The sequence below is a fragment of the Halichoeres trimaculatus genome, unplaced genomic scaffold (genome assembly GCF_033239565.1).
Source record: "Halichoeres trimaculatus isolate MK-OKI-2021-1 unplaced genomic scaffold, fHalTri1.1 fHalTri1_scaffold_7, whole genome shotgun sequence".
Lineage (NCBI taxonomy): Eukaryota > Metazoa > Chordata > Actinopteri > Labriformes > Labridae > Halichoeres > Halichoeres trimaculatus.
Genome location: NW_027437185.1, coordinates 22635902 through 22662704, shown reverse-complemented (window position 1 = coordinate 22662704; position 26803 = coordinate 22635902). Strand labels below are relative to the sequence as shown.

The window sequence follows — 26803 nt, the reverse complement described above, 5'->3', positions numbered from 1 at the left end:
GTAGGAGTTACTGGATTCTCAATCCAACCCAAGCTACTCAGCAGCAGCCTTCAGGGGCAAAATGGCTGTTATAATCCATTTTGAAAGAGACATTTCCCATTTGGCCCAGGCAGAGGCAGGCACGACTCTCCCTCTCTTCAGAAAGGATGGAGTTGACACTAGTTGGAATAAGACTGAGATTCTCAGCAACACGTCTGAGTCACAACCTTTAGAGCTAGGGGCTAATCTAAGCTGACGAAAGCACATCTCAGATAGCCCAACCGTTCATCCGGGAGTTTTTTTTTTTTTTCTTTTTTTAACACAGGAAGAACTCTGATAACAGAGACAGCACAGACAGATGAAACATGTTAAAACGACTCTTTGATGTTATTAGTTTTTAATTTAAGCTGTGTTTATAGATAAATGTTTATCTGATAAAGCTATGTTTATCTATCTGTCCCTACAGAATAACACACTCAACATTCATTGTACAGCTGTCAAACAAAGTCTTTGGTAAAATAACAAAAGGCAAAAAACACATATTGTGTGCTTCACCTGAACAGCACGTTGTTTTTTTTAATAAGTCTCATCTCTGATCCAATTAGTCACATTGGTGTTGTGATATTCTTGTAAAGGTGTGGATTGCAAATGACAAAATGGGTGGTGTGTGTTCACTCGGGAAAACATCATGAAGTCAAAATTGGAAATAGAAGCTACTCTATTTGGTGGGTTTATAAGGGCTGACTTACCTGCTCATTGCTTTAAGAATGCAAGTCAGCACAATGAAAGAGTTTGTAAAGCACAATAGAAATCCATAGGCCCTGTTAGGCTGTGACTCTCTCCCTGAATTGCTTAGTAATATGCAGCATACAGCAATGTCCCCACAGCATTTTCTCTGGAGTAAGGTGTTCCGGGGCTTTAGTGCCTCAATAAAACTGGGCTCTACCTCTGATGATCCGACCCACCGTTACTGAAAGCGAAATACACACCTCAGAGAAATTTACTGCTCCCTAGAATGTGATACAAAAGCAATTAGTGTCGGGGAGATTGGTAGGCATGAAAAATCCTTATAGGGGGCCTTAGAGCCAATACAAAGGCAATGCATCTCAGTTTTACGGCCCCATTGCTTATTCGGTCTTGTTTGGTGTTCCTCTCCAAGACTCCAGAGTCACTGGGGAATTATCGTGACAGGGCAATAAATTACTCTTACGCATTTAGTATAAAGTCTCTCAATAAAGATTAGGCTATAGGATAGTGTGGTGTCCTGAGGGCAATAAAAACAATTCTCCAAGGGAAAATGTTGTTGCTTTGTGTAATCAAAGGCGCTAAAGTCACACAATTGGCTAAAACTTTTTAATTGTGTGTTAATCAGGACATCAATAAAGAGCCAGCCATCTTCTGTGTTATCAATCTTAGTATATGCCAATACATTGTGCTGCTGAGTATCACAGGGTTTGCAGCTCGGTTTTATAGAGAAATCTGTAATTTTACTAGTTTATTCAGCTGTGGTCTCAGTCTATGAGGGGTAATGAGCGGGGGTATAAAGTGTTGCTTTAAATAGCATTGACATTTTTTGAGCACCATCAGTCATTACACAGGAGAAGGAGCATGAGACGATGGTAAAAAAAAAAAATCCCCCTGAGTAGCAGCTCGGGTCTTTTTATGTAGCGTAACAAACAACCCGAAATGTCAATGAGTGGACTTGCTCTGCGAGAGACACAAAGTGACTGGCCTGCATTATTTGCCATGAGTCTGAGGGATTACTTGGATTCCTGTAAAACAGCATGTAATCTAGCAGCCTATGGGGACAGGGGACTCAGCCCAGACACAATACTGCGAGGAACAGGCTTGTTCACTTGTTAAGTCCCTGTCTTCAGGAAACACACATGTGCACACAGATATGCCGACACACAGGAACAGGCACAAAGGCATGCCTGCATACATACACAGGGAAACTCTGTGTGGAAAGCTGTTGCATTGATTGTGGTGTTCGCATGTCTCATTGGACTGAAGTGCTTAGTTATCCTCTTATGTACGGAGTTTAGTCCATAACAGTTTTAATTTCAGCTTAGGGTTGCAAGAAAGATTCAAATGCACCGCGGGGAGCAGGGAGATCAGGAGTGCCATGTGTCCAAATAAGCTGTTTTGTGTTCACAATAATTGGTTTGCTTATCTTGCTGTGTACAGCTTTTTTATATTTATTTATTTATTTAATGCCCATGATAACGGATGGGGAGAGAAACTGAGAGAAATTTAATTAATAAGGTTAATTAATTTGTCTCCTTAAAACGGCATTTCTTTGTTTTCTACCTCAAGTGAACTGAATTTTTCTTTTTTCTGTTGTGTCTGTGAAGTCCTCATCAAGTGAAGTTACTGTTTGTGACTTTCTGTTTCATTATAAGTGGAGGACCAAACAGAAAGGAAAGTAAAAACTTGAAAATAACACTTTTCTTTTCTTCTGTGGTCATTTAGAATAAGCTGTATCAGCAGATGTATGTATCAGAAATGTTCTGGTTGTAAAATTTGTCTCGATTTAAATCAAAGGATTTATCAAGGTCGAGAAATGCAGAGATGCCATAGCACAAACAGACAAGGACCATTACTTGGCTTGATGACATCTGTCTTCTCTACTACCACAGGTTGGCTCTAAACACCTTCACCAGAATGAACAACAACTCCTCCGATGAGTTTTTCCAGGCCACAAACCATGCAGAACAGACTTTCCGCAAGATGGAGACCTACCTCCAGCACAAACAGCTGTGTGATGTCCTCTTGATAGCAGGCGACCACAAGATACCAGCTCACAGGTTGGCGTTTGTGCTTCCGCCTGCTTTGATTTTTGTAATTATACCTGTTTCAGCTCGAGTTAAGAGATGCAGAAGCTCATCTGGGTTCACTTCATTAGGTTTTCGATGTGAACATTAAGGCTTTGATCTGGGCTCCAGCTTACATGTGGAAAATGATTCTGTCAGCTCAGTCAAAATAAAGTGTAACTGAGGAGCCTCTGAAATACAGGGAATGTGACAGTTGATATGGAAGATGCATACACACTATGACCATTGTTTGCTGCAACCTTTTACCCTGCCTCATTTCCATATCAAATTTGACATGTGCAAGGACACACTGATACGATACAAGGAGGTGTCAATATCTGTGTCTCGGTTGAATGGCTAAATCGAACAGATCACATAACACCTCCTGGATGCTGCTGAGAGGGATTCACTGAGCACATGTGCTCATGTGTCTTGATCTACAGAATAAATTCTTGGTTCATCCAGATATACTTGTGAAAGGGAATGCTCCACAGAGGGAGGAAAAAAAATGTATCAGTGACTGACCTAGTTGAGTAACATAATCCTGCTCTGACTGCTTCTCTCTATGTGGCTTCATATTTGCTCAGTCATGTAGAGGTCGAATGGTTTATAGACTTAATAAATGACATAAAATATACACTTATAAAACCTGGAAACTACCGATTATTTGAAACGTAGATGTAGACTGTATTTTTTGTACTGTCACATGATTTCTGCTTTCCATAGTGAATCACACAGAGGGTTATGTGAGCTGGAGAAGTGATTTAAAACATTTAAAAGGCTGTCCAGTGTAGCTATTGACAACATATAATTTATCTCAAGCTGACAAGGTAGAATGAGACATAATAAGGGGTTAACAGTAAGTTCCTTAAAAGCTCCTTCACACACACGTACAGTGAGAAAAAGCTAAAGCAGCATTTATAACAGTTAAACAGCACAACATCTGTATTACAACACTGAATGTGTGCCATTTGCCATGAATTATGAAGTACAGCTACACAGAGGCAAGTAGCAGCCTTGTGATTGAGTCACCAACCACTTAACATAATCAGCGTACATATCTATCACAGAAAATAATGTACAACATGCAAGCATTAATTCCCTGTGCTTTCTTCATGGCAGGCTGGTTCTGAGCGCAGTATCCGATTACTTTGCTGCCATGTTCACCAGCGACGTGAGAGAGGCTAAGCAAGAGGAGATAAAGATGGAGGGAGTGGATCCAGAGGCGCTCAGATCTCTTGTTCATTTTGCCTACACTGGTGAGTGCTCATAAAGACATTCACTAGCGCTTGTAAGTAGTTATGAGACTTCTCAGATCCAGCATGATTAAAATGGATCAATAAGGCCATTCATCACCTGGCTTACAGACGGGGCATGTTTAATATTGCTTCATTTTACGGGACTAATCCTCCAGCACTTCGATAAGTGCTGTTTGTCAAGGGTATTCCCTTCTGCAATATTACAACTGTAAGAGTATAATAACATTTTTTATTCAATGTCTTTATTTCCTAGAAAAAGGACTATTCCACTCTGCAGGCTCTTTAACTGCTAACATCCAAAGATAAATAAAATGCTGTACCTCTCCTACCAATTTGTCTGCAGCTACAGCATCTTCTTCTCGTCTTGACATGAAAACACATTTTCCTTGTCCTGACATTGCAGGCGTCCTTGAGCTCAAAGAGGAGACCATTGAGAGTTTATTAGCGGCAGCTTGTCTCCTTCAGCTTTCACAAGTCATCCAGGTCTGCTGTAACTTCCTGATGAAACAGCTTCATCCCTCCAACTGTCTGGGAATACGCTCCTTTGCAGACGCCCAGGGCTGCGTGGATCTGCTCAACGTGGCTCATAACTACACCATGGTAGGAGGGCAACATTTACATTGCAGGGTGGGATAAATTATTTATGATTTGTAGTAGCGATTCGTCATTACCCGAACACAAAGGAGCAGCTGCAGTAAAGAGCTTTGAATCAGTTATAAGAGTATTTAAAAACTCCACATGAAAGGCATCTCATATGTGTAATGAATCTTGTTGATTATGCTCCACAAACTTGAAGTAAATCAGATGCATACTGTGAGCCACTCTGGAATACTCATCTGATTTTCTCTTCTTAGTACAGTTCTTTATACCAGCATTTCTCAAAATGATTCAGACCAAGGACCACTTATCACCCCCCAAAAAAACTTGTAGACCACAAAGATAAATAGTATCGGAACAATAGCACAGATAGCAAATTATAAACTCAATCATATACATTACAACTGGCATCATACATCTTACAACTTACATCAGTGTCCACATTGTTCACTGTGGCTGAATCATCCCATCATTGCACCTTTTCTTAGCCAGTGTCAGAGGTTTCCTCTTCTTCATTGGATTTTCTTTCACTTTCCTCGTCATAAGCCACTGATAAATGATAATGGAGGTTTAAGAAAGCTGGTCAGGTGGGCTGCCATGAGGCCCACAGAGACATTAAAGGAGTTGCTGGAATTTAGGGCAAGTACTAGCTGTGTATTATATGTGACAACTATCTCCTGTATTCTTCATATGTCTGTGCTCTGTGGTAGGGTGGAAAAATGGAAAAATGAAGCCCTTTCTTACATAGGAAAAATATTCAGGTGCAACTAAATTATGCAAAAGCGCATTTGGAGTTTCCCAAAAACAGGTGGGAAAATGTGTAAATGTGTTATGGTCTGATGAAACCAAGGATAAAATTTTTATTTTTAAATTTTTTGGGGGGCTTTATGCCTTTAATGGGACAGGAGGGGACAATGGATAGAGCAGGAAACAGGGCAAGAGTCGGGAGTGAAAAACAACACTGCCTGGTACCAACAGTAAAGCATTGCGGTGCGCACAGCATCATGCTCTGGGGCTGTTTTTCTTTAGCTGGAACCTTAGCCTGAGTCACTGTGGAGGAAGGTATCAATAGTTCCAAATACCAGACAGTGTTGGCACAAAACCCTCAGGTTTCTGCTAGAAAGGTGAAGACGAAAAACTTCAAAATCAACAAAAGAATCACTAAGGATAAAAGAACAAATATATCTGCTGGGTGATCAGAAGAGTGCTGTGTACAGGAGATGCCCTGGCAATCTGTGGGATCTGAAGTGTTTTTGCAAAGAAGAGTGGTCAAATATCAGTCAATATGTGCCATGCTGATAGACACCTACCCAAAATACTGAGTTCTGTAAGAAAATCAAAATGTGCTTCACCAAAGTTTCACTTTAAGGATGTGCAAACTTATGCAACCCTTTTATGTTTTGAGTTTTTATTTTAACTCCCCTGCCTTTAAAGCTTCCTATTTGTCTTTCAATTGAGCTGAAGAGGTTATAGGTCATATTAAAGGTGAAAAAAGTTCTAACATGAATAATCTTGGTCTTAATTTTTACGTCACAAAAAAACAAACTCTCATAATGACAGGGGTGTGTAGACTTTTTATATCCACTGCATGTGCTTATCCTCAGTTTCTGAGGGTAGTTAATTTAAATAACCTGTCATAACCTGTAAAGAAACTGACTACTGGCTCCTCTGTTATTCTTATCATCTAATTTCAGCAGAGAAACGTGCACATTTGAATAGAAATTGAATAGTTTCATGCTTTCACTAAATCTAAATTGGATATGCGTCTGTCAGACTGAAATACTGTCCCACGTAACCGCACATTGATTAGTGCACTGCCAGACTTGTGGAATTGCGTCTTCTGTCTATATCTGGGAGGAATATTTGCATTGGATTAAGATTCATGCTTATATTTGTTGGATAACGTCTCGCTGGCCGTGCAGAAGTGACAGCAGGAGGGAAGCGTTATCTCCTAAAGGACATCTGCTCAGCCTGTTTACATAGGCCCCGTCCAGGACCAGAAGGTTAATCTAATCATCAAACTGCACAAGAGGGCCGACTTCCTGTTCAATCACTCCAGTAATGAGCAATGAGAGCTGCAGGCTTCCTGGAAGTCCATCCTCTTGGTTCTGAGCGGAGAGAGTTGTGTTTTGATAAGCTTGTTTTTCCTGGTTGAGGGTGGCAGCAGAGATCCGCCCCTGAAATTCCTTTCCTTTTAGAGTTTTCTTTTTTATGTTGCAGTAGTTAAAGGTTTGGTTGTGCGGCATGACTGCAATTTTATTTCTGCAGTAAAATATTTTAGTCACATATTTCAATAAACACCACAGAAACTGGAATTTAGAAATGATCTCCCCTAAAATAAAAACTCAAAATGCCCATCTGTCCTTTCAAGCCTCCTGCAAATGACTCAGTAACAGAAATGATCCTGGAGGTGATCCTCGCTGCCTCACCCCGATTTGACATCAGCATTAGTCTCCTCAGAAAACACTGTTATTACACGATTACGCTTTTGCAGTAGTCAAATCACTTAGCATCCTCTCCTGCTGAGCTTGTTTTCCAAGCCATTTACCCACCAATGAGTTTGCCAGCATGTGAAAACACATCCTTTCAAATGGTTATGAAACAAACTTGGTTTAGTTTTCAATTTTGCTGTCAGCTGTTCAGGACTTGTAATTACAAGTAATTGGTCTTAAGCAACATCAAGGACTTGGATGGAGTTTCTCTCTCCGTGTTACCACAGCAGATCAATAGATGTCGCTCATTTCATTAAGGCTGTCTGCGTTAAGCTCTTAAAACCTGCTCTCATAATGGATCGGACCAAGACGCTGTAATTTGCTGCAGGCTGATGATCAATAGTGCGCTTGTTTTTCGTAATTGTTGTGCAGCAAGCACTTGATTTGTCAAAGTAATTCTGGCAGCTTCATAATTAAGACTCAGCAGCCTTGTTCCAAAAGGAAACAGGGTGTGATTATGGCCAAGAACTGCTCTGTGTGTGTTTCATGTGTTGAATATATGATGCTGCAGAGGAAGGATGGTGTTTTATATACCATTATCTCTAATGGAAGTGCCCAGAGACAATGTCCTTGAAGAGTTAGCCATGCAGCGCTTTAATACTGCCTGGGCTCCTGGCCAGTGAGCGGGAGATCAATCTTCAGGAAGGCAATAGAGAAAAGCTCCTACAGAACTTAGAGCTGGACACTGCACTGGTGTGATGATAATGTGGCTGTGTGGTACATTTGTGTTTCCAATTACATGGCCTGTGACAGCTCAGTGTGTCACGAGGTTTGGCAGTGAAAAACCTTTCAAGCTGAAGCATCCTTCACTTGGTTAATGTGTTTCCTGCTGTTGTCTAAATTATTTGATTATGTGAACTAAGGGAAAGAGATGAACATTTGCTCAAGGAAAACCTATCTGAATTTGGAGTGTTTTCTATGTGTTTGCAAGTTGCAGTGCCTTAAACCTCTGTCCATACATTTTGTTATGTTGCAAATGAAACCATTTTAGCAGGGGCTGTTTGCACAAATGGATTGTTATTTTGGAAAAAGAGTGGGATGGTATTCGTTTTTTTTTTTTTTTTAGAAAAAAAAATGTTCAAACAGTCATGATTGGCTGTAAAAGCACTTTTATGAGCAGGTTCAGCGTGCTGCCTTCAGGTTAATGTGTTGAAATAATGTGAGTGCTTTTTGGATTGCTTGGTAAGTAAAATGGTAAAACCCCTCATAAGTCTTTTTAAAACTAACTTCAGGCAGTGTAGAAAGCCTAAAAGGCTGGTTGCTTATTCAAAAGTCACTACACATCACACATCACACATTAGGCTCCTTGTGTCCATTTTATTTCACCTCAGTCCTGTTGCCATTCAGTCCCCATGGTTAAAAAAATGGTGCTGCACCACACTGACCCTCCAGCTAATGACTGATGTTTATCTGCCTCCTCTGCACCTCCTGTGTTCTAGGAACACTTCCTGGAGGTCATTCAGAACCAAGAGTTCCTGCTCCTCCCCACGGCTGAAATCGTTAAGCTGCTCTCCAGTGATGACATCAACGTCCCTGACGAGGAAACAATCTTCCAGGCTTTGATGATGTGGGTGCGGTATGATGTCCAGCATCGACAACAGGACCTCGGAGTGCTTCTCGCCTTCATCCGCCTGCCTCTTCTTCCTCCACAGGTGAACAAGTAGTAGGGGCAAGGTGGAGGAGGAGATAAAAAGCAGGATAAGGATCACATAACACAGTCATACAGTAATACTTGATTTAACAGCTCAGCTTAGCTGTCACATCTAAAAGGGGGCAGATTTATTGGTATTTTTCTGTAAAATAATCAGGAAACAGACCATGCTGATTTCTGAAAATGAAATAGTCAGATGTTTTGTTTTGTTGTGGCAACATTTCAAAATCCAACAATATTCAGTCAATTGTTAGATGACACAAAAAGAGCAGCAAATTCTTGAGGCTGATTCACCGAGGTATGTTGTTCTGCCTCTGTGCTTGAAAATAGCTGAGTTGATTGATGAATTGTCTTAATGGTGTATTCATTTTTTCTGTCGACTGATCAATGAGCTAAGAATTTAATTTCAGTGTCCCATACATTTACTGCCAAAGAACCACATGGCTTACACTCCACCTTTTAACTGACCACGGACAGGCAATAAATATTCAAATATTATATATATCAGAAATACCTCTATAGTTTCAGTAATCATTTATTTTATGTTTATTACTTTATTACTTTATTAAAAGGTTTCCTACACTCAGTGAAGAGTGATAGTCTGACAGTAATGCAAATGTTTAAACATACAATAAAGTCATTTTAATAGCTTGCTCATGTTTGAAGCATTAGTTTCTTACACACAAATCCAATGACTGTCAAACAGATTATTTGTATTTGGGTGTAATTTTATCCACATATTTGTCATGAAACTGGCTTGTGTATGGTGACTGCACAAACAAATAGTTAAAGGGTCTGTGAGGTATTTGAAAGTGATCTTTAAAAAGCCTCCCTTCTGGATATATCCCTGATCATAGTCCACACTTTAAAACGAGATTATTAGCGACAATTTCGCTGGTTACATGATATCTTAAATTGCTACTTCTTAGCTTCTTACGGCACTTCTAGGTCTCTATGACAACACCATGCCGGCTGATGAAACACAGAGATCTGTGTTTTATCTCTGCTAAAAATGATTTCTGTGATTAATTTTGTAGTGATGGTGGACACAGGAGCCTAACTGTCGGACAGAAAAAAGACAGAAGAGCACAAGAACGCTAAACAGGAGAGTGATACAGCCCGAGCTAAAGGCTAATTAGCCTTGAGCTTGGGCTGTATCACTCTATAACACAGGGGCTATACTTTTTGTGATAATGGCCATTCCAACCCACATACAGCAGTTATTCTGCAGTGGTCTGTTCAAACTTGAGAGTCTATCAATAAAATAAAGAGTGAGGTGACGTTAGTTCTGCTTGGTAGATGACTGGCAGGATATAGCTAACCAGGATATAGCTAACCAGGATTTGCCAACGTTACACATTGCGGCCATGTCTTAGAGCATCTGGCTGCCAACCGCACTAAATATAGATGGCTACTAACTTCTTACAAAGTGACAGTGTTTATATGTTGTCACGTTAGCCTACAGATACATTGGAGCACCGGGCTGCCGATGGCGCTAACAGCCGGCTGCAACAACCTTTGATGTCACATTTCAGATCGTAGCTCTACGTGACTTTTCTGATAAATACCTTACCTCGGTGTGTTGTATCCAGTAAAAAGTTGTCTTGAACAAAGAAACATTGTTTTGATCTGATCGCCATTTAATTCCAAAACAAACACACGCCTCACTGAAAGTAATTTACAACAGTGTGCGAAGACCGCGGGCCACAAGGTGGCGAGGGAGTGCAATTAAAACAGATCCTCCTCATAGCATCTTTAAGTAGCGACAGATTATGTTAATGTTAACATCAACACTGGATGGTCGGGATCTTTAAGCCCTCAGGTTGCACTCAATTAGAAACAGACATGACTGCAATGAAAATTGCCACCTTCAATATCCATGAACAGTTCATTGATGTACCCACCAATGCAGGTGAAAACAGTGTAATGCAAAGACAGACTCATATCCAAACACTCTATAGAGTCATCAAAGCCTTCCCTAGGGAGCCACTCTTTAGTGTAAGCTCAGTTTTTTTTCTTATAATTTTAGAAGACTGATAAAATAAAGTTTTTCAAATATGACAAATTAGATTTGATTTGAAACTTGCACCCAACATGATTACCTTCCCCTAGCTCTGATACATTTCGTTGCCGAAGGTCACTCTGAGGAGAAATTTTCTCAAGATTATTTAGACTTTCCAAAAAAGAATTTCATTATGTCAATGATGTGATGGTAACGCTCCAGATAAAAGATTTTCTTCCCCATATTTTGCCAAGTAATGTGATTCTTTGTAATCCAGCTCCTTGCAGACCTGGAAAACAACAAAATGTTTTCTGATGACCTGGAATGCCAGAAGCTGCTGATGGAGGCCATGAAGTACCACCTCCTGCCTGAGAGACGGCCCATGTTTCAGAGCCCGAGGACCAAACCTAGAAAGTCCACTGTAGGTGCACTTTATGCTGTAGGAGGGATGGATGCTACCAAAGGTACGGCAGTGAGTCCGAGTTATCATGCAGTACATGCAACACTGTGGCTGGAATCGTAACACGCTCTGTGTATTTGTGTGTGGATTTCAGGCTCCACCACCATAGAGAAGTATGATCTGCGAACGAACACATGGGTCCAGGTTGGGGTCATGAACGGACGCCGGCTACAGTTTGGTGTGGCGGTCATAGACAACAAGCTATATGTGGTCGGAGGGAGGGATGGACTCAAGACATCCAACATGGTGGAGTGTTACAACCCAATCAACAAAGTGTGGTCCACCATGCCCCCCATGTCAACACACAGACATGGACTTGGTAAGTCATTTTTAAATGCAGCTTCACCTAATTCTTACTTACTGTTAGTCTGGTCTGACACTTACCCCCTTGCAACAGTTTTGAGAATTATAATACAGAAGCAGTCAGTCTTGTTGATCAGATCGTCTTGTTTGCTTGCTTTGCACCATCTAATGTAGCCTCACTTTGATTTCATTCTTTTTCATAACCAGCTAAAACCTTCAGTAATAGAAAAAGTCATTTATTTGCTGTTATTGTTAAACATCCAAACAGGAAATGTCTATGTGAAGCCAATGTATTCTGAGCTTATTTCTACATTTTCAGAGATTTTTCAGCTTCAAACTCTGGAGATTAAGCTCAGCTCTGTCTGGCTGCATGGTGTTGTGAGGCAGCAGAGATTGCAGGATGCATGCTCAGGAGGGTCACAGCTGGTATGATGTAAAAATCACACATTTCTTTTTTGAGATAGACCTTTGATATTTTCCCATTCCCCTATCAAAGGCTGGCAGGCTGCTCTGGCCCTGCTCTTCCTTTACCCCTCCCTGGCCGATAAATCTCATATCAGAAGCGTTTTGATTCACAGTTGAAACAGGTCTGGGTAACAGAACAGGGAGATCTTGTCAAAGCATTCAGCTCTCTCACCCGGTGTGGTCGGAGGTATCAGCAAGCCCAGGAGATCACACTGTACAGATTACCTGTGTCGACTTTCATCTTTCCCCACAGCAAATATCTCTTGCTGCTTTGCTAGTGGCGTGCATAATTACATTCTGAATAAATTTGAGCAGTGTCTACCAACACCCCTGCCCTGTTGCTTCCTGCTGTGTGCATTATGGGTAGAGACTAGAAAAAGAAAACTTTGTATTTTTTATTCCAAAACCAGTCAGTCAGCCATAGAAGTGAAGTCTGAAGATGAGGGCTGTTCCTCTCTGGTAGTGTTTATGTCGTTTGAGGTTCTCTGAATATGTTCTTGCCCTCATTTTCCTGTAAAAAGAGCGCTCACCAACGGAAATAAGGGTGGTTGTATAAAAATCCATTGTGCTTAAACATCCTCTGCAGATTCCTGGCAAAAAAAAACACTTTCCTCTGTGACTTGGGAATGAGGAATAACAATGCAGTTTTATGGACTTCCTGTTTTTAGAAAAGATTTGGCTCCATGACTCACTCTGTCCTGTCCGCAAATTAGAAACGAATCTCTGCCCGAGAGCTCTCCAAGAAATGTTTAAAGAAAGTTCAACACAGAAAGTCTCTTTTTTCATTATTCACAGATTGCATTGTTTTGATTTCAATTTTATGTGGCCAGTAAATGATAAACAGTGAGGACAGAGTCTCTAAAAGATTGAATAGATTGTGATTTAGCTTTAAATTAGGGAGAAAGCATTACACTATCAGCAGTAAAGTTGAAAAAAAAATAGCAGCATTTACCTTTAGCTTGTGCAAGCTTTGCATGTACCTAACTGGTATGAAAAGTAACCTCAGAAGAGGACTGTTGGACCGCAAACTCTCGTGCTTTCATCTGCATTGCTTGTATAGTTACAGATGTCGTATGCAATTACATAATATACTTCAGCTTAAAAAAATAACTTTTGGTAACAATTCTTACCCCGAGAACAACTCTAAGCTGTCTTCTTCCTCTTTTGGTAATTTTTGCAGGTATCGCAGTGCTGGAGGGTCCAATGTATGCAGTGGGAGGTCATGATGGCTGGAGCTATCTCAACACAGTGGAACGCTGGGACCCACAGGCCAGACAGTGGAACTACGTGGCCAGCATGTCGACACCAAGGAGCACCATGGGAGTCACTGCACTCAACGGAAAGTAAGTTGACCTTGGAAGGAAGATCCCAACTAAGGTGAACACTTATATTTTTAGACAAGTTACCACTTTCTTTTTGTTCCAAATAACATACATTAACAATATGTCAGTATTGGGCCATGTTTTGAAAAGGCTTTGCAGGCTTTAGATGTAAGTTTCAAATTCTAATTTTTAGAACTTGGCCTGTGTGCACAGACAAAGAGAAATTCTTGTCATCATGCTTTTTTGGGTCAAGCTATTCTTGCAGAATTGTGCTTTCTAAAGCAAAAACAATGTGGCACTAGATGTCATTTTTGGCATCCAAATGCAGACTGAAAATAATACGTTCTCCAAATCTGATCACACTACAGCACGTTTGCTTTGGAAAACAGACAGCAGTAATGTAATACACAAGTTGAGGTAGAGCATGTTAAAACACAGGCATGGTTATGTAACTCACAGTGCAGTGGTCCAGGAAAAGCTGAAGAGCAGTTAAAGTGCTGTAATAGATTGATAATATTTTTACTCTCTGAATGCAGTGTCAACCTTTGTGGTATCTATGAGATAAACCACAGTGTGGCTGTGCAACAGTCTGCAGCTCACAGGCACTACTAAAAGCCTAACTGAGATCATTTGTACTAGGCAAGTAAGTCTCAAAAAAATCATTTAGTGTATTTGTATTTACTAAATGCCTGACATCACTATTTGAAAACAATTAAGGAAAAACAGAAGCAACTCTAAGCCTCAGCGAAATATATTTATGTGCCAAAAAAGGAAAGAAGCTGCTGCTCAGCTACATACAGCATTCAGTGTTAAAGTCGATGCCGAGTTATTTCTGCATCTAGGTCAAAAATAGACAACAAGGAAACTGTTTCCCTCGCCTCTACTTTCCTGCTGTTGGGCCTGCGAGCTACAAGCACTTAAAAAACTGATGTGATCTTTCTGGGAGAAAACTCTCAAGGAAATAGGCCTTGAGAAGTGCTTTTCATCCCCTGTGCTGTATCTTTTATGAAAATGTGTCATCTTATCATTCTTCTTCCAACATTTTTAAAAACATCTGACATCAGCTTTTCTTGCCAAATCCAGCAGCACCATATGCTCAGGTTCATTGTTTGTGATCTTAAAACCAGTTTTAAATTTTAATCCTGCAGATTGTTTGCAGTAGGGGGACGAGATGGAAGCTCATGCCTGAGGTCAATGGAGTGCTTTGATCCACACACCAATAAGTGGAGCATGTGTGCCCCCATGGCCAAGAGAAGAGGAGGAGTGGGTGTGGCGACCTACAACAACTTCCTGTATGCTGTAGGCGGACATGACGCCCCCGCGTCCAACCACTGTTCTAGACTCTCCGATTGTGTTGAGAGGTCTGTAAATGCTCCTTCTCTGGAGAAAATACACAAACACAGAAATGTTGTGCAAGCTGTTTGGATTGTGGTTAATGGAACTCAGTGAAGGGTGGAGACGTGTCTTTTGACTCTCTTATGAAAACAAAAAGGAGTCAAACGCCTAGTGATCCACACCCTGTTCCTGCATGTTGAGACTTCTCTGTATCACACTCAACCAAAAAACCCAACTGAAGATGATGGTTCCATGCAGGCTTCTTTGAACAGTATCTGGCTCCATCTGGTGGCCATGGAGGAACTCGACAGTCTATGACTGAAGCCGCAATAGTATAGAAGTAATTGGGTTGTTTCTTTGCCAGAGTAAAGCAGCGAAACAAGTTTTCTCTTGATTCAGTGGTACTGTTCTTTTTTCTTTTAAGCCATATGGTGTTTAATCTCAAGATACAATTGTTTTTCAACAACTTTGCAAGGTAACAGATGGTCAGTGTAAACACATTTTCCCTTAGAGCTCACAGGTTCTTATGCATTTTGGGAGTTAGACACTGAGACAGCAGGACACTCACATTGATTCAGCTTATTAAAAAAAAAACACCCTAGGTAATGTTCGCTAAGTATTTTGTATGAACATCTTTTATTCATGCAGTACTTATGTAAACTCCAGGAAAATCATTTTTTTTTAACAGAGTCTATCTTATGATTCAAGGAAACTCAGTTATCTTACATTACATGAAAATGGTAAGCACTTCAGTCTTATTTTAATCTTAATCTAAAAAAGCACACTCAAAAAAAAAAGAAAGCAAACAATAACAGAAGATGAGCCTGTTAAATGCAGTCTTAATGGTAAAATATTGTAACAACCAATGCTTAATATTGATACCTGAAAACTAAGGGGCAGCCTTGACTCTCAGTGAATAACAATAATTGTTGTCAGGTTACCTACAAACTTATTCAGTCATCAAAACTGCAAACCAAATTTTCACTGAGTTCATATAAAATTATTGCTCCCCAAATGTGTCTGTAAGTGTCTCAGTTGTTTCCACATGTTTAGGCCCCGCAATGGATCTGGATGGCTGCCTGTCAAAGATGTACCCTTGCCTCTCTCCTAATGTCAGCTGGAATTTATTTCAGACATCACCCATAAGGGAAAAGCAGTTTACATAACAAATGGATGGATTAATTCCTTTCAGTGTTTCACTTGTTAGAACAAAGTTTTATCAGAACTGAGTTTTATTTGTCATTGATATAATTTAACATTTGTGATTGATTGTGGATCACATTCCCCTAGGTCTAATTCTTTTTTAGTGTTAACTGACATGAAACATCTTGAGGCAGCTTCAAACCTCAAATCTGACTAAGCTAAAACTGGAAATGATAAATAACTTCATTACCCAGAAATCATCCAAAGTAAACTATATCACGTCATTTTTTCCTAAACTTTATAATGAAAACAAATTCTGTTTGCAAACTTATTCTCTGACCAATGAACTCAGCTCTCTGTGGACAAAGAAGCCTCCAGCTACAGTAGAAAAAGAAATTGGCTTTTAGGTTTCGGCTGGTGTCTTCTGTACTGAAAGGAGTTGTCGCTGGTTGCCGTTGAGACATCTGAGGAAGAACAAAAGGAGGATATAGTTGGTGGGGACACTGTTTGTCCTTTAGGTTATAGACCAATCCAATCGATGGACATGTATCAAGCAAAATAAATGCTATAACCAAAAACTTTGTTTCTAAACTAATTTCAGGTATGACCCAAAAACAGACACGTGGACAACTGTGTCCTCCCTGAGTGTTCCCCGGGATGCTGTTGGGGTCTGTCTGCTGGGAGATAGGCTATACGCAGTGGGCGGATATGATGGCCAGTCTTACCTGAACACTGTGGAGTCTTATGATGCACAGAACAATGAATGGACTGAGGTAATGACAGAAACCCAAACATATAATGTTTGTTTTTATTATTTTTCTCAAAGTAATTTCAATTTAAAAAAAAAAGTTTGGTTATTTGTTACCCTTTAAGAGCATAAATCCACTGGAACCACCAAATACCATCAGTTTTGTAGAGTTTCCCCGTGTTATTTTGCAACATGTTTTTCTCCTCTTGCCTCTGTAACCCTCTTATCTGCATGAAGTAAGATAGTTTTTTTGGTTTTCAAACAAGAGTCTGTGTGTTAACCCTTCTATCTTCCTGCAGGAGGTCCCTCTCAACATTGGCAGGGCAGGCGCCTGCGTGGTGGTGGTGAAATTGCCTTGAGCGCTCTGTCTCACAACAGCGCGGGAAACAAATGAGAGAGTGGCGAAGAAGTGTGGACTTACAAAACAACAGATCAAGGACACATCCTTCGAGAGTTTCTGTTTTCATTTTTTTTCCCTTAACTCAGCTCTCCAGATTTTTCAGAGGGAAACGCAGACAGAGCTTTCTGTCATTAGTGGACATGTCTGCCCACAGGGGAGGACTGCACATTCTCCACATTCTCAACCGATCAAGAATTTCCATGAACTTGGCTGAGCCGATGAAAGAGCTGAGCCCCTGTTGTACTGGTTTGTTAAACTAGTTTTATGAAGTTCAGTGTGTCTGTGACATTTAAAGTAAAAGTTACATTTTGAGAAAATAAGCTATTGTTTCATTTTACATCTATACAAAGACTTTTCTTATCAGTGCCATAACATGATCTATTTTTGGGTTTATAATTCACTTTTCAGTCACTTAAATGAGAATTGTAATAAAATAACACTTTAACATGTACAAGTGTCTTTCCTTAGAGCGCGGTCTGAACACATTCTTACTGAGATTATGGAGGTTCTATGAGTTCAACCAGGCTCATTTGAAGAACTGAAGAAACAAACTTTTTTGCTGAATAATATATTTGAACATATTCTTTGAATCTCTTTTTTCAATCGAGCCTGTGGCCACAGAGCACCAAAGTCATTTGCTTGTCTTAGAAGTCATTCCGCATTGAATACAAGTTTACAAAATTATGACTTACTGAAAATATATCATATTGATATTTCACATTGCTGTATAGATTTTTTTGTGACCTTTCTGAACTATACGTGTTGATAGAATCATGCCTAAACCAGTGCACTCTGGTGACTACAGTCGTTATCATTTTTCTGTTTTTGTTCTGGGCATGCTGGCTGAGCTAATGTTCTATTGGATTCATAAACAATTACATATTGAGATCACTGTCTGTTCTCAATTTTTAACCATATGATGCCTTTAGGGTCATGTTGGTGATCTTGCTACTTAAAAAAACTATTTGATTAATCTGCAAGCAACAAGAAATCCATCACAGATGAGTCTTTGGAGAATTTGAAGCAGTGTTTCACATGTGCAGCTCTCTAAAATAACCTTTCATGTGACTAAGTCTGATTTTTTAAATCTGAGGTGGGTTGTGCTATTAAATTTAACACAATGAGAAAAATTTGTATCTGCAATTCCAATGTTTTTTGGGCCAAATGTTACTTTTTATGCTTTTATTATGATTTTTGTACAGCATGCAAACCTATTAATAAATGACTCCAGTCTTCTCTGCATGTTTAAATTCATGTTTAGGGGCAGGGCCCCCCATAGCAGGTTGTTTTTCTTTCTTTTTTTCTTTTTTTAAGGAAAACTTAGCCTGTTTCTTTGTCTAAACAGAGTTTGAAGCTACTTTAATGTTAGCATTAACCTCAGCTTTCTCCTTGTGGCAGCACCAGCTTTATAAATCAAGCAAGCATGTTTGCTGTTATCGCTCTTTCATCACCAGACTGAAGACCAACTGCTAGTGCGCGCCTTTGTTTTTCACATTGTTTACCCTCCAAATAGTTTCTGAATCCCTACACCCCACCCTGCGCTTGCTTGTTTGGATGGACTTGGATGTTTTTTGCATACAGAACACTGGCTTGTGTGTCCGTGATTCAGAAAGTTTTAGGTCCCTCAGAATACACAGCATCTTTGGCACAGCTTTATCTTTCCGATTTTGAGGTGTTAGCCCTTTTTGAAAGATCCATTTCTCGGCTGATTTTAAGATAAACTTTCTATCTCTGTTTATCTGCATCTGCGTCTGTTAGATCTTAAAATGGAAATCAATAAAGGATAATAGATTTCACCCAAATTCACCCTTTCAGAATATTCCTGAGAGAACAAGTTTGTCTGAACATGAACCCTGGCTAAATCAGATTCACAGTGTAAGTTCTGGAGACTCAAATCTGCTATGATGGAAGGAAAGTTTTTTTTTTTTTTTAAAAATTCTATATATTTAATGTAATAGATTCAAACCTCTTCCTGGAGGACTACCACCAGAATGAAATAAACTGAGGGAGAGCTAGTTGGTATGATGTGATCAGATTATGAAGTAATAAACCACCTCAACACTGTTAGCTGTCAAAGTGTGTGTCTGGCTTGAAGGAGAATGTGCTTTAATGTACACTTAAGTATTATCACATTACAAAACAAAGGTGGGAAACCTGGGAAAGTATTGAGTCAGCATTGTATTTTTGATATTTAAGAGGTCAAATTAACTGAAGAGTTAGAGGTTGAGTGTGACTGAATGCATGAGTGATTTTAAGTCTGTGTATGTTTGTCACCTGATGAACTGGTGACCTGTACAGAGTGTGCCCCACCTCTCCTCCAATGTCAGCTGGGACACGCTTTGGCTACACTGCAACCCCAAGTAGGGATAAAGGATAAAGATGATGGATGTTTGGAAGTTGTATGCTACAGCAGTTACTGTGTAGCAGTTACCGCAACTTTGTTGAGGCTGTTAGGATAAAAATCTGATCTTAAAATATCCTTTTAGGTACAATCCTGTTAATTATAAACAAACTCCTTTTACATATTTAAAGGATATTCAGTAACTTAAAAGGTCTGACATCCCTATGGGATGTATTGAGATTTTACACTCACATACAGTATCCAAAAAATATTCTTCACATTAATTGCAAAAATGTGTATTCCTTCTATTTACTTTTATGGTTCAAGTTTACCTGTTGAATGAATAACAAAAAGTAATACCCTTTTCATATGGCTTTTCCTGGCAGCCATGAAAATTTCAAAAGAGGAGTTCAGAAAAAAGAAAAGGCCTAGACACTGATTAAACGTGTTTTTGTGGAAAATACTTAAAAGTACTGAACTGCGTATTAGATGCTGTGCTTTTATGACAGAAGCTCAACACAGGCTCAAAATTTTAGTACTTGTCATGAAAAGTGTGCAAAGCAACTTTGGAGCTGAGTATCTGAGTATTCGGGATTGTTACGGAGTTTTCTTCTTGGTTAATTCAAGGACTGTGTATTTTCACTAGTACACCCCCCGCACACACACTTGTCCTCTGTACTGCAGTGATGTAATCATCCCAAGAATGATCAGAGGAGGGTGCTGTTGCTCTGCAGAGAAATGACCAGGCCATGCTTACCACTGCAAATCATAGATCTCCAATACCATTACTGTTCATAATAAATGTCAGCCGGCATTAAGAATGCCAAGGACAAATACTTGAGCTAATAACCCTGCATAATTATTGAGACACGATGATGAAATGTTGGGAAATTGGATGTTAAGGCGTCTGCTATTCCCTCTTTCAAATGAGCATCTTGCTGAGTTTTTCAGGGGAGGCATGAAGACGAGGAAGATGAGTTCTGACTTGAGAGACGACATGTCAGGTTTTAAAGGGATTTCAGCATCACAAAAGTTTGAAGAATCTCACATAATTGTGTGACAAATACAGACAGATCATTCTATTTTTGAGCCTTGCTCCTTGCTTCTTCTTCTTCTTTTTTTGTATTTCTTTTTTCTTCCTTTGGAGTGATGAAGCAGCACTCCCTCATTTTTTATTCTTTTTTTTTGTGACAGTGAACAGAGATGGAAAGTGATGAGAGAAAGATGCAACAGCACAGCGTGAGTTGCAAACATCATTCTATATTGATTGTTGGCTGTGAAGACATACTGCTTGTACGCTGGGTTGTTCTCTTATACGATTTTTATTTTGGGATTCTGGAGAAATAAAACCTTTCAAAAATAACGTTTCATAGCATTTTAAAAAACGGTATGTTACCGCCAAAGAATTTCTAGATTTCAGCAGACACATTTTGTACTGCCACAGAAATAAACGCTGCATAATTGTTTGCTGTCAAAACAGTGTCATAACTTCAGAACGGATCAGTTGGCCTCATGCTTACTGAAGAATGGCTGAAAAGAGGGATTTGGATGGTTTATTTGTCAAAACATAATGTTCTAGGAAAGACTGAGAATAAAAAGATAAAAAAAAAAATACACACAGCATGCAAGGGATCATCTTCACCACAGGGACAAAAGACAAGATGGATCCCTCTACAAGTGCCACAACAAACTGTCATCTTAGAATAAGATTGTCCCGTCAAGCCTGCTTAAATAAGCCTGTTAACATGACTCTGTTGACATCTAGCAATGGAGCACCGTGTCAGGCAAAATGTTGTGTCTTCTCTTCCCAGGTGACAGCAAATTGATTTTACACTGCAACATTTTTTTGTCAAGCGGCTGACTTTAGAGAGATTTAACATATCACACAGGTAGCATCAAACCACACAGGTGTGTGTTTCTACTCAAGTGAAGCTGAAGAAAATCCCCTACTGAAGGAAGTGCGCCACAAACTACAGGCTGTAAGTGACGCTGACAGTGATGAAGTAGTTGGCCGGGCCTTCACAAGTCCAGTGCTGATACAAAGAATGACAGTCAGTCTGATCAAAGGCAGCAGACAAGTGCTGTAGAATGTTTCTCCCCCCCCCCGTCCCTCCCCCCCGGACCCCTGTCTCTATCTAATGATAGTTGAATACATTGTCATCTCATTATCTTTGAAGAGGGGAAAGATCCCTCCCGTATGAGTGGGCACTGTGTCTCTTGCCATCAAACGGGCACTAAGATTGGTGAAGTACGTTCTCATCTCATTACATTGAGTGAGAGATATCAGACACATCCCATCTGCCTAACGCCTTCCACACACACGGCACCATGCCTCAACCACAGAAGCTGGTCAGGAAATACAGCAGGCAGTTTATCTGTGATTCTACAACACTGCTTTTGAGACTGTATCACTGCATGGTTGCATATCGCTGACTTACTTTTGATCCCACAGCAGCAACCGCCAGAGAGCTGGCGACTTTCAACCATGCGTCTCGTCTGCAACTCTTAGCATCATTAATATTTTAGCATAACTTGTAGTTTACTTCTTAATGGTTTTAAACTAGTACACAAAACCCATTTATCCCCTGGCAACTGGCTGCAAGGCTTTTGCTGGTTCGCTCTGACAAATGAAAAGAGAACAAAAATCTGCAGTCCCTCCCAATTTTCCACTTTGCAAACTCTCTCTGGGGTAAAGAAACAGCACAGATAGAAAGAAAAATCAGAACACATTACAGAGTCACACAGTCTGATGCAACTGCACCTCACATTGCATCAAGAATGAATATGCTAAGCCTCATATACAGTTGCTGAGGTTTCTTTTTTACTACCTTTTTCAATCTAGACAAACAGTCTGATTAACTTAGGGCTAATTCTAGTCTTTCTCCAACTATCCTTGTTGTTCTCAAAGCCAATTGTGAACACTAACTTGGGATAGAAATGCCAAATTGGTCCTGGTTTCTCTTGACTGGCTTTAACAGATGTCATGGGCCGATTGCCAAAACATCTTATCGTGGACACAGTACAGTGAAACCACAACACTGATCTACATTGATGGATGTCAGATCAAAATGAATCCAGCCATGGTTTTACCAGCTTTGAATTCATGCATGGGGGAAGCCTGTCAGGGGCGAGAGATGATGTGGACACGGGCTCTCACTGTTTGTCAAGATTCTGCATCCCTCCCCCTCGCTACTTGTTTGAAGCTAGTCGTCTGCCGTCTAGCAGCTTGCTGCCAATACGCCTGAGAATGTAGATCCAACAATTGTGGACTTCTTACAGGAGTGAGTGCAATTAGACTGTTTCTCTGGGTGCACAACATCCCTTTGCATACACCCTTGCAATCTATCATTTTAATGGGCCTCAACTTTCCCAGGCAACATGCTTTAATTTGGTAACTACACTCGTCTGTTCTTTGTTTTACGTGTCAAATTCAGACAGAAAACTAGTGACCCATCAATGGTGCCATTTTTTTTCCCACAGCAGTTTTTAGTCTTTGGAAGGCTGTGTGGAATGGAAAACACAAAACAGACTTTGAAAAGCATCAAATGATGTTTTGACATTAAATGGAATAATGAGGAGGCATCAAAACCTGAAAAATATCACCTACGCAAACTGCCCAATTCCTTAAATGAGATCTGTTGTTTTTTTTTTTCCTGACTGATGCAGCTGCAACAACAAAGTCACCATCGTCTAACTTGCTTGCAGCATCCATAATTTGGAGAACAGCATGTCCACTTTAATAACACAAGCTCTCATTCCATGAAGGACACACAATGTATATTATACTGCCTCATTTTTTCTGTTAAATCTTTGCCATAGAGGAGATAAAAGGCATCCATTGCTGATTGTGTGCCACCATTGTGTCTGTTACACCTCTTATCCCACATGTTCCCTCTCTCTGTGCATTACTAGTGGCCCTGCAACTCCCGCTTACCAATTGCCTCTAGAACTGAATCACTTCTTTTGTCAGACACGACTGCTTTTCTTTCTCACAGCCATTGCTTACTGCTATTGTTAGTGAAGATGAACAGCCCACGACAATTAAAGGTGTGGACCATTACTTCTGTTGGAAGGAAGGTTAGGCCTCGTGCTTTACAGCCTGCAGGTGAACCCTGCCGTCTACATTTGTCATCCAGACTGGAGCCATAATGGAGAGCCTTTGAACGGATGAAGAGCCAACAAATGTCCATCACTGTACACATTTGATCTAGAGGACTAATGGAAGCAGGTAGAGCATATTATGAAAAGGTAGGAGAAATGGGTGAGAGAAAGGTAGCATACGGCAATAATAATAAAAAAAAATATATGGCCATGGTGCTTTATTGAGGTCAGTGTACAGATCAATAGGCCCCTTGTGCAATAAATAGGACAACAGAAAAAAAGAAACATCAAAAGCTTGATTTCAGTGCTTTGTTGATTTAAGTCTTTGAAAACAAAATGTCAAATCTCATTTTTATTGTAACTGTGGTTTTATCATATTTGGTATATCCGTGACAGCCCTCTTGTTTTCCTGCTGCTACTAAACACACCAACAGAGGGCGTCTGAGTTTGAACAGATTGGCACACCTGCTGAAATTACAGTCCTAATCACGACCCACGGTGACAACACTGCCACGTTTCAGTCGTGGAGCTTGTGTGATCGTGTTTTCACAGGTAAGCGAACATAACATAAACTTCTACTGCGGTAAGAAAGAGTATACACAAAGCTTAACATATACGTCTTTTGCAGATAATAAGTGACCTTATTTGTCACGGATGGGATGTTTATGAGTGAGGGAAGAGAAGCTGTTGTGGGATTAGCACGTGGTTCCTCAGTTGACCTACGCGATTATCGAAAGGGGCTAGCAGTATCTTGATCCATTTACTGTGATAACAGCACGAAGAGGCAAAGGGGTCAGTAGATAGTTAAAAGTGAAAGTAATCTCACAGTAACTCTGTCTCCTCATTCTGCTTCAGTTTGAGTGGTCTGTCAGTAAAGGGCTGTCTGCTGTTGAATGATTTGCTGATGGTGGATTGACATCAAGCCAGGCTGTATCTGTGCTTCATGTTGAGACTTTGTGTGATTGATACAGATTGATGGGTATTAATAAGATTTTATTGAATCCAGTGCCATCAATGATTCTGCTCCTTGATCAGGTTCTTTATCCCTCTTGGTATTGTATGCCTTGCGTTGACAACTGTTTTAACATGTTGGTGGTGTTGCTACCCTCACATGATTGCACAAATTCCATTTTGTGTTGTTAGTAAGCGGCAACCCCTGATCTAAAATTATGAGACAATGCAGAAGTGCTAAAATCTGCAGTTTCTCAAGTGTCCACTTGATTCTGGCTCCGAAGTAGTGAAAGTCACATACACAACAAGCCAAAAAAGCAGTTTTCACAACAGAAATAAACATGTTTACAGACTGGTAGCAATTTGCGCTGAAGAGACTTTGCAGAGACTATGTCAGTTTACTATACAGTCTATGGCTTTTGACAACCTTGTTTGTTAAGTGAAGTCAAGTTTTTGAATGCTTTGATCTGTCCACCATTGTTTTGGAAATTGCGAACTGATGACAAGATTGACATGTGGCACATGGGGGGACTTCTATGAAAGGTCTAGCAACTCCATAGCAACTTTAAGAATTGACAAGAAGATATTTAAGCCTCAGGGCTATTGTTGTCAATGGATCAGACCATTTCTAATTGATTCTTAACAGGAACTGGATAATACTATATGATTGGTTTATGCTTACTAATCCCAGTATTTTATTATATTTTTTTTCCTCCAACATTTTGAACTGCTACCCATAAACTGTTTTAAATATACTTCTTATCCTGTGAGCAACCACTTCTTTTTTTAATATTTTTAATATTCAATACAATTTTTAGCTTTTTGCGCCATTAGACCAAGGCCTCTCCTTTTTAATGTAAAAACTGCGTGATAATTAATCTAACTTTGATTCTGATTTAGAGCCTGTCTGAGTAAAGGATATGGCCAGTAAACCAGCTTAGAAAACACGTCTCGTATAAATAGCTGACATAATGGGTCAGGATTTTTGTTCTCCTATTCAGAGACAAGCGGGCAACATGGCCGGTTAAAAGGGAAAATAAATTACAAGAGGAACTTGTTGAATTTACAACACTAAAACTTAAGTAAATAAATCTTGTGCCTATGGTTCTTTAAAAAAAAAAAAAAAAAAAAAAAAAATTATATATATATATATATATATATATATATATTTTTTTTAAAGAACCATAGGCAAGTGTAGTGTACAGGTGTGCTTGTGTGATGGATGTAAGGAGACCCTGCGACCCCTTTATTTCCATAATTTCCTTAGAAAAAAATTAAAAAAATTCTCCTGTAAGCTTGCAAAATGTTGGTAAAGCCTTAATTTGGTGTCGCTCAGTCATATTCAGAAGATTTTTATATCCTGCTGCTGGATGATGAAGCTGTGATTTCTATTGGGCTGTTAGCCTTCCTGATGAAAGCAAGTACAGCAGCCCATTAAACTATAATGTGTCATTTTAAACGCTGAAGGTGTGATGTTCTAGTGTGAGGCCTTTGCAGCTGTTTAGAGACAGCTTTTGCAGCGCTTCACTTTTAGGAGTAAATAAACTTTTGTTCAGTATCACAAATCACAGGAAGGGTATGTGTAATACGGGTTGTAAGTGCTGTACAATTTTGGATGCATGTAGTTCATCCTTTTTGCTGCTCGTGTGTTGCTGAATTGGAGAAAGTGGTTCTTTGGTTGCAGAGTGTTGTTTGCTTATCCTTTTGTAGGACAAAGGAGAAAGGAGGTTGGAATGTCCATACTTGAATGAGTTTTACCTGTATTTATCACAAAACTTTAAGAGAGATGCTGTGAAAACTGGATTTTTTTCAGCTTTTGGCTCTTTTTTGTTGTTGTACTGCTTTCTACTTGTTTATTCTGTGTTAAAATCTCAGTGAAATTTTCTGTGAGGCTTTGAGGCATGCTGATGAGTCTTAGACCAAAAAAAAAAGGAGAATGCTATTTTGTTTTTGTAAGACATATTACAAATCACAAATGAAATCAGTATAAGTCGAGATGCTAATGCAACAAAAATGCTTATCTTGTAATTCTCTTAAGTCACAAATTCTCAAATTGATGTAGGAAACCTCTTATTGTTTTTTTCAATTTTACTTACTTGTTGAAGCATTTACTTCATTTTAGGTTTCTTTTCTGCCAACATCTTTTTTTAGTCTGATGTGTTTCCGTTGTTTAAGTGATATAAGGAAACTCATTAAAAATGCATCTGATTACTTTAATCCGGAAGGAAACAGCAATATGTAAATGCAAAAAGTATGATGTAGTGATTCTTCAAAACCAAACACCTCTGCACAAGTGATTCAGCTGTAGGCAGTATTCTATAACTACCTACGGATAAGATCTGAACAGAGGCATGCCAAGGTTGATACAATCAATTTTCAGAACATTTTGTTTCCTGCTTAACCTCAGGCAATCAGCATCACAAAGGCAAAACCCACACAGC

The 26803-nt window shown here is 39.7% G+C and overlaps 1 protein-coding gene and 1 long non-coding RNA gene across 5 annotated transcripts in view; both read left to right on the top strand.

The window, feature by feature from the left end:
* Nucleotides 1-18876, top strand: part of klhl4 (kelch-like family member 4) — a 31161-nt gene extending 12285 nt beyond the window's left edge. The window contains exons 2-11 of one of the 2 annotated variants that reach the window (XM_074674177.1): nt 2619-2786; nt 3915-4051; nt 4455-4651; nt 8580-8792; nt 11071-11257; nt 11348-11572; nt 13202-13364; nt 14492-14704; nt 16423-16594; nt 16869-18876. In XM_074674177.1, coding sequence (XP_074530278.1) covers nt 2644-2786; nt 3915-4051; nt 4455-4651; nt 8580-8792; nt 11071-11257; nt 11348-11572; nt 13202-13364; nt 14492-14704; nt 16423-16594; nt 16869-16928 — 1710 coding nt within the window. In that variant the 5' untranslated portion in view covers nt 2619-2643 and the 3' untranslated portion in view covers nt 16929-18876. The remainder of the gene's footprint in view (nt 1-2618; nt 2787-3914; nt 4052-4454; nt 4652-8579; nt 8793-11070; nt 11258-11347; nt 11573-13201; nt 13365-14491; nt 14705-16422; nt 16595-16868) is intronic. The other variant, XM_074674176.1, reaches the window with a different exon arrangement.
* A 5021-nt stretch (nt 18877-23897) lies between these two features.
* Nucleotides 23898-26803, top strand: part of LOC141793245 (uncharacterized) — a 252698-nt gene continuing 249792 nt past the window's right edge. For all 3 annotated transcript variants that reach the window (XR_012598399.1, XR_012598400.1, XR_012598401.1), the window contains exon 1: nt 23898-23963. This is a non-coding gene — a long non-coding RNA (uncharacterized LOC141793245). The remainder of the gene's footprint in view (nt 23964-26803) is intronic.